The sequence below is a fragment of the Phyllobates terribilis genome, unplaced genomic scaffold (assembly GCF_046119375.1).
Source record: "Phyllobates terribilis strain yellow unplaced genomic scaffold, ASM4611937v1 Scaffold_7__3_contigs__length_470593459, whole genome shotgun sequence".
In the NCBI taxonomy this organism is placed as follows: Eukaryota; Metazoa; Chordata; class Amphibia; order Anura; family Dendrobatidae; genus Phyllobates; species Phyllobates terribilis.
Genome location: NW_027362767.1, coordinates 395,348,540 through 395,356,627, shown reverse-complemented (window position 1 = coordinate 395,356,627; position 8,088 = coordinate 395,348,540). Strand labels below are relative to the sequence as shown.

Here is an 8,088-nt window from a genome sequence, read left to right as displayed (position 1 = left end):
TCTTGCAAGCTCTATAGCAAAGAGATTATAATCTCTTTGCTATAGATCTTGCAAGTTGGTCAACTTCACCGGATCTGGCTAGCTTCAGTGTCCCTGTGTCCTCAGGGGCACCATTGGAGAATGCACTGTTTTTGTCCGGTGGCACTATGATGCTTTTGGCCTGAACTGTCAGTCAAGCAGGAGCAAACTGTCCCATAGCAAGCCGGAGTTTTGCTTGTTTTTCAGATGATCATTCCATATAAATGGACCTTTGCTCTCTTTCCACCTCTTCTGCTCTTTTTACCAGTTTACGACAGCACTATCATAGTATTACTGTTTTGGTTGAGATAATTGGACATATTTTGGCAAGGACAAAACTATACATGATTTTTTTTTTTGAAGTAGAAGTAGAAATCAGAAAATGTGTTTAGAAGCCAAAGAGCGGGGGAGGATGCAGCTGCAGTATCCCCCCATCGCAGTGTCTGCTGTGAGAGGGTTGAGTGTAGCGTCTGATTACAAAAGAACCCTGACATCACACCAAAATAAGACTGCGATCTCAGTAAGAGTGAAAATATTGTGCAATACAACTGTAACTCTGCCCTTTACTCTCGTCCAACCTGTTCTCACTGATTTCATGTTGGAACATCACCCTGGACCTGACGGAATATAAATACATAGAACACAGTACAGACTGTGCTGTAGTCGTCGGAGCTCAGGATGGCTCTGAATATCTCAGAAACACTTTTCATGGCTACTGGAGTCACTCTCCTTATTTATCTAATTAAATGGTGGGGTAGGGTCAAACTGAAGGATCTACCTCCAGGACCTACACCTCTGCCCTTCTTGGGGAATATTCTTCAGATCAGAACCTCAGAAATGCCACAGTCATTTCTTAAGGTACGTACATTAACTTGCAATTTTAGTCTTCTTAGAAATTGGTTGCACATTGATCCCTACCATACTGTAAATCTGTTGTGCAAAGGATGGTAGATTCAGAGCAATCCATAAGAGATGAGGGAAATTTAACAGTTAAGGCTATGTCCAAAGGACGGCGGATTGTTCCTAAAATCTGCTAAAAAAATGTTAAAAGGATTAAACATAATGCATGTACTGCAAAGAGAAAACGACTTAATGTGCATTTATTCAGTCTTTTTGAGCTCCTTTTAATCACTTGAGGCTCTAAGAGACGTAAAGCAGCTAAAACAACTTATCTGACCATCCTTCAGCTGCTTTGGATGACGCTCGCTAAATAGTTAGAAAAGGCGCCGGTGGAAAAATCAATACAAAAATATGCCAAAGACGCTTTAAATAAAATACCACCGGCGGTTTCCTGAAATGTCTCCTGCTTCAAAAACTTAATGAATATGTCAGTATCTAAAATACATTGTATGCACATACCCCTAAGGGATGGGGCTAATCTACAAGCCAACATAACGGCTGCTACGTTCGCTAAATACAGACTGCCATAAAGAGCAACCTTTATTCTGCTGACAAACTCACAGGGGGGAATTTGTTACCCCTTGCTGCAAGCATTTGGGGACTGATCTAAAAAGTAAAATATTATGATGATAATTGAAAGCTAGAAAATATACTGTTTATACAAGTATATGTACACTGTAATTATGACTTTAGTTTGACTGTGAAAAACTAAAAGAGTTGTCTACTTTGGACAATATGATTTTCTTAGTAGGATTCAACAAAATAATCTGATCAGAAAGTCCCTCCCCCATTAGAATATTCATCAATCAGCTGTGATCTACAGAGAAACCCTGCAGCAAGTGTTTACTGTGCCTGCAGCACCTCTGCAGGAAGACTGAAGTATTACATTTTGTCCTTTAAAATTAATAAGCTAGATATAATACATGGACATGTTGGGTCGTCCAGAGAGGTGATCTTTGTACCAAGCTGCTCTTCTCTCTAAATAATATATGAGAGTCCTAAAATAAGACCAATATCATAAATCAAAAAATTCACTGATAGCTTATGAAAGGTGTATGCAAATGACATTTTTTTTCCTAAGCCTTCTAGATAGACATAGTGTTCTTGATCATATCTGTAACACGCTTGTTAAGCAGGTTAAGAGTTACATGATCCAATTTGTAAGTTTTTATATCTCTTTAGCTGAGTGAGACATATGGACCTGTCTATACCATCTACTTAGCAAACGTTCGGACCATAGTACTGATTGGGTACGATGCGGTGAAGGAAGCATTGGTGGACTGCAGCGACGCGTTCAGTGATAGGGGAGACATGGGAGCAGGAGAATTTTTATCAAAGGATTTTGGTAAGTTGTTTAAGTAAAGTAATATAATGACAATAATAAAATTTCAATGTGAATTATTCTATAACGCTAAATACAGAACATACAGTTATGGGATTATCTGTTAAAATTGAATGTTGAGAGGTTGTTTTTTTAAATACGTCTTTTTGATGTTGATCTGACAGATGTGTCGTGCTTATGAGGCAGGTCAGAGTTTTCTTATCAGTGGGATATCTTGAAAAAGACATCTGAAACCAACTAAAAAGACCTTTTTAACTACAGCAGTACTAGTTACTATAACAGTGGCCACAGTGGACAACAAAGACTTAGTAGACAAAATTGTACAATCTAGATTTAGAAGATATTTAATCACACGCTTGATCTTATAGGGGTCATTTCAAGCAGTGGAGAAAGATGGAAAGTCCTTCGTCGATTTTCCTTGACAACTTTGAGAAATTTTGGAATGGGAAAGCGAAGCATCGAAGAAAGAATTCAAGAAGAAGCTCGGTGTCTAACTGAGAAATTTATGAAGGATAAAGGTTGATGGAGAGTCATTCTCTTAGTATTGTAAACTTATCTAAAAATGCTGGACTGCCAAAATGTTTTTATATGCACAATAGTAAACCATTGGTAAACAATTTTTTTGACAAATAGTTGAAAAAAAGTGCCTTATTTTTAAGGTCTGCCCTAGAACTTCTCGATGGTTGGCAATCTTGCCCAACCATTAACATGCATGCTTAGACTAAGAGAACAAAGGACGAGTCATGTTGAAATTCAACATTACTGATCCTTCTTTTTCTCTGTTGGATACAATTGTGAGACTTTTTGAATATCTACTTATATATCAGATCAATGGATGATACCATAAAATCGAAGGGTAGAGGCAACATTAACATGAGCTTGTCACATACAATAGACTATAGAGCTGCACTCTTACGGTGGAGTAATCTTTACCATGTTCCATATTTTCCAAATATACAGTATGTTTGGTATTGTATAGCAATGACTGATGGCTTCTTTATATTTACTTACAGATGCACCAATCAACCCAATACATATACTGCGACTCACTGTTTCCAATGTCATTTGCTCCGTTGTGTTTGGAGAAAGATTTGACTATGATGACCAAAAATTCTTAACCCTTTTATCACATATTAATGACATTTCCAAGGTGTTCAACAGTCGTGCAGGACAGGTATATAACTGTATGCTTCCACTTACAAGCATCCCTATGTTGTTCAATAATGCAGATTAGAAGGAGAAAGACCGGCACACTGTCCTTTTGAAAAAAATGTGTGCTTGAGGAAAGGACTCGTGGTCCAGACTTATTGAGGTTGGAACCACAGCACCACAAAAGAAAATTAAATGAGACTGTAGGTCTTGCTACAGTGAAATTTTATTTTGATCCAGCAAGTAGTCAAAAATAGAACTTTGTCCAACATTTCAACCTAGAACGGTCTTTGTCAAGGACATCTGTTGTGGGTGCAGGTAGGCAGAAATCTAGTAGAGCAATAACGTCAAACATAAGATCACTTTCATGTCAAGGAAGACCTGTGAGGAGCAGGAAACAGGATTGAGGATTTGCGACAAGCAGGGTGTAAGCCATGGGACTCCTTGACATGAAAGAGATCTTACGTTTTACATTATTGTTCAATAATGCAGTCATACTCCCTTCTGTCTGACCTCAAAATTTGGTAACCTAACGAAAAATAGGGGACAGATTATAAGGACTTTAACCACAGGTCAGACGACTCAGGGTTTGATTTTTGTCCCAAATCATGGAGACATGTCTTTTGTCTCTCGACAAACTTATTGTTATAAAAGGTGATATTGAATATAAAGCAATAAAATGAAAGTCATATCATATTTTTTCTTTAATTAGTTATTTAACATGTTCCCGAAATTAATGTCCCACATTCCTGGTCCTCATCAGAAGATAATTAAAATTGCTTACAGCTTGAAGCAATCTGTTAAGGAGATAATAAAGACCCATCGAGACACCCTGGAAAAGGACTGTCCTCGTGACTTCATAGATTGCTTCCTCATGAAGATGGAAGAGGTGTGTTTCTAGATTACTTTAGATTTTAGGACATTTGAGGGTTACATATTGCATGTTGAGAATGTCCATAATAACTTCAATTCAACTAGCTTTCATAATAAGGCGTCTATCAATCTTTTTATTGGTTGACTTATTTTGTCTCTTACGGCATCTATAATGTGTGCATAGTTCTTTGACAAATTTTGATCATTATTATTTTAATTAAGTCTATTTGTACTTTAGGAAAAAAGAAATCCAGATACAGAATTTCATGAGGAGAATCTACAGGGCACGATATTAGACTTATTCCTCGCTGGAACAGAGACGACCAGTATGACGCTGAGATATGGTTTTCTTATACTTATGAAATATCCAGAAATACAAGGTGATTATTTTAATGGATTTTTATATTATTTACTATGATCCCCCTCATAGGATCATGGCAGGAGTAGTGGTCACACCTGTACCCTCATGTCTAGGTGGTCCCAAATTCCTGCCAACTAAAACACCACACAATTAAGTTTGGGGGGAACTTGTTACAGATTTTGCATTGGGTCTTAAGAACTTCACAATGCATCTTTTTCTACAAATGTTATAGATTTGCAAAAAAAAGAGAATATAGTTATCTATCACCCTCTCACCCCTTCACCAACATCAACTTTCTACACACATGATATGCAAAACTCCACCATAACTCTAAATTAAAACAAGTCCCGATATCCTCCCACCACAACGTGACACTCACACACACAATATGATGCCCTTACAGCCCCCCATTCAGTATGAGGGTCCTCATAACCCCCCCTACACAAAGTATGATGGCTCACACAGCCATTCACATAGTATGATGGCCCCCAAAGCTCCTTATACACAGTATGATGCCCCTTTAGAACCCAACACAGTATGATTGGGCCCCAAAATCCCCCACACCACATCATGTCCACCATAAATACTGGTAGCTAAAATAAATACTACATTAGTTTGGTTATAAATATAATTATAACATATTAACTGAAAAATATATTCTGTCTCCTGTTTATGTAAACTTCAGAGAAGATCCACAAAGAGATCGATAATGTAATAGGCAAAGATCGCTGTCCATCAATAGAAGACAAGAGCCAGATGCCATATACAGAAGCCGTAATCCACGAGATGCAGAGATTTGCTGATATTGTTCCTACAGGATTGCCCCATTGTGTCAGCAAGGACACCACCTTCAGAGGATATCACATTCCAAAAGTATAGTTTATTGATCTTCTCACCTCTTTGATTATGCTTTCTAACTTTTGCTGGTTAACATCAGGAAGATGGGAATTGGTGCTAGAATTGGTGCTAGAAGTGCGTTGCCACAAATTTTCAGACATAGTCATCCCCCTTTTTTGGGTCATCCCATACTTGTTCAATCTCCACCCATTTCATACCCCTCCCCACACCTTGGTACCCATCTTTCTGAAAATAGGAAACTTTCTGAGACTTCAGGACGTCTCCTCTTTTCTCAGTAGACTCCGCGACGTATCCGAAAGAGTTCGCATGTTGCCATCTTTTAAATCTATGAACCAAGGTCAAGATTTACTATCTTGTCTTTCGAATCTTATAATACTCTTATTTATTAAGTAACTGGTCCATATGCTTCATCGCTAAATATGTTCCCAGAGAGAATCTATCTTTATGGGATTTCCCATACGGAAAAAATTGTACTGATCTTCTCAATGTCTCAGTTTATTTCTTCCTATTAAAGAATTTATATGTAAAGGATTTATCTAATTAATGCCAATTTTTTAGATTACATTTGGGCAAATCTAGCAAAATATTGGCTGCTGTTTTGCTGGATTCTTTTGAGAAATGGTTAAAAAAATTAAAAAAATTATACTCACCAGTCCTAGACCGCCCCTCACCTGTCCTACAATAGTTGCCTCCCACTTGGTCTTCAGCTTGTTGCCTCCAGTTTTCAGATTGGTCTTTGGATATTATGGCCCTGAATACGCATGTGGGGCACAACAGAAATTTTTGATGTCCATGACGTGCGTCGTACCCCACAAGACTAAATGAAACCATGTGAACGCCAGAAGATCTAAAGAGTAATCCAAAAAGTAAGAGGTCTCAGCAGAAGACTGGTCAGGAGCTGTGGTTGCTGGACAGGTGGGAGTCAGACCAGACAGGTTAGTACACTTTTTTTTATTTCAGAACCATTTACCAGCCCTCTGTTTATTATTCTTTGGAGTTTGCGGAGACCTGAGAGTATATTAAACATAATTTCATTTGGACTGATTCAAATCTGCTAGCCAATTTGGGTATATCAGCTCTAAACGAATTTCGGGAAATTTGTTTATCTCTACTTCATAGGAACAACAAACCAGATGTCACTTTCAATATTTATATTTTTCTAGATTTACATATTTGAAACATTTACTTTTAGGGAAGCTTGGTGTTTCCAGTCTTGACCTCTGTTCTGAAAGACCCCAAACACTTCAAGAACCCAGAGGAGTTTGACCCTGGACGTTTTCTTAATGAGAAAGGCTGCATTAAGAAGAGTGATGCCCTCATGCCATTCTCTACAGGTAAGAGATTATTGCTTGATAATAACAAAAAAAGATCTGTGAACATTGGCTGAATTTAATCTTCAGTGTCTAAAAATATTTCAATATGGTTGGTTTATATAGGCTGGGTTTAGGATGACCACAAAATATGACTTAATGAGATTTAGGAATCCTGAATTTCTCTTTTTTTAGAATACATACCAAATTAATATACAGTATGTAAATTAATTAAATGGCAATTTTTCAGTCAAGGAGACACAGATTACATTAGTAAGGGCATGGATGACATGAATGTATAAACACTTTGGGCTAGTGGGTAATTCTAAGAGATTCATCTGTTCTTCAATTAAGATAGCCCGTCAGGTTTACCTCATGTCCAAAGAGAAAACAATGTTAACTTATAAACTTTAAGAGATTTTCCAAGAATTTTTTTATGCACAAAAAGCTGTCAATGAGTGAAAGTAACAAAAAAAGCATTATACACCATCCCATGCTCCAGCGCCGTCCCTTCACTGCTGGCTCCAATGATTGTTTCCAGCTACAGCAATGACATCACAACTTCAGCACATGTCACTGCTGCAGCCAATCACTGAGCTTAGTTTCTCTGTTGATGTAGACTGCACAAGTCACTGAGCTCAGTGAATGGCTGAAGCAGTAATGTTCACTGTAGTTGTGACTTTAACCTTGCAACCTGTAAACAGTCACAGGAGGCAGCGGTGAAGAAGAGCTGTTGCTGGATGACCACAAGTATTCAATTACACTGCAGTGCCCTCATAGGTCGAATTAAGTATTACATAGTGGCTAATAAAATCAATCTTGACTTCTTATTTTGTACGCTTGTTCTGTTTTCTCAGGCAAACGTATGTGTATGGGAGAAGGTCTGGCTCGCATGGAGCTCTTCCTCTTTCTGACCACCATTCTGCAGAATTTCACGCTGGAGCCCACTGTAGATAGAAAGACTCTGAACATAAGACCCGCACCCAACACCAGTGCTTCAAGACCTCAGTCCTACCAGATGAATGTTGTTCCTCGTTTCTGAGATGAAGAGGAACTTCTCTTTTTAAGAAACCTAGAATTTCTCAAATTTACAAATTATAAAAGCTGCTCTAATAAATAATACAATGCAAATAAAACAATGCAAGGGCTTTACAGAAAAAAATTATATATTTTTCAATTTTATTGTTAGTACTGTTATGCCTGTATGAACAAACCCTATACAATGTGATTTTCAACATCTTTAATCAGTTTATGTTAATAAAAACATTGGACTATAA

At 37.7% G+C, this 8,088-nt stretch overlaps 1 protein-coding gene across 2 annotated transcripts; it reads left to right on the top strand.

Annotated features, from left to right (window-relative positions):
- Positions 1-546: 546 nt before the first annotated feature.
- LOC141154981 (cytochrome P450 2H2-like) lies at positions 547-8,088 on the top strand. Of its 2 annotated transcripts, XM_073641567.1 has the most exons (9): positions 551-876; positions 2,101-2,263; positions 2,629-2,778; positions 3,274-3,434; positions 4,122-4,298; positions 4,521-4,662; positions 5,329-5,516; positions 6,694-6,835; positions 7,669-8,088. In XM_073641567.1, the coding sequence occupies exons 1-9, from the start codon at positions 697-699 to the stop codon at positions 7,851-7,853; spliced, it is 1,488 nt and encodes a 495-aa protein (XP_073497668.1). In that variant the 5' UTR covers positions 551-696; the 3' UTR covers positions 7,854-8,088. The 2 variants fall into 2 exon arrangements, with proteins under 2 accessions (XP_073497669.1, XP_073497668.1); XM_073641568.1 differs by lacking the exon at positions 4,122-4,298 and having other exon boundaries at positions 547-876.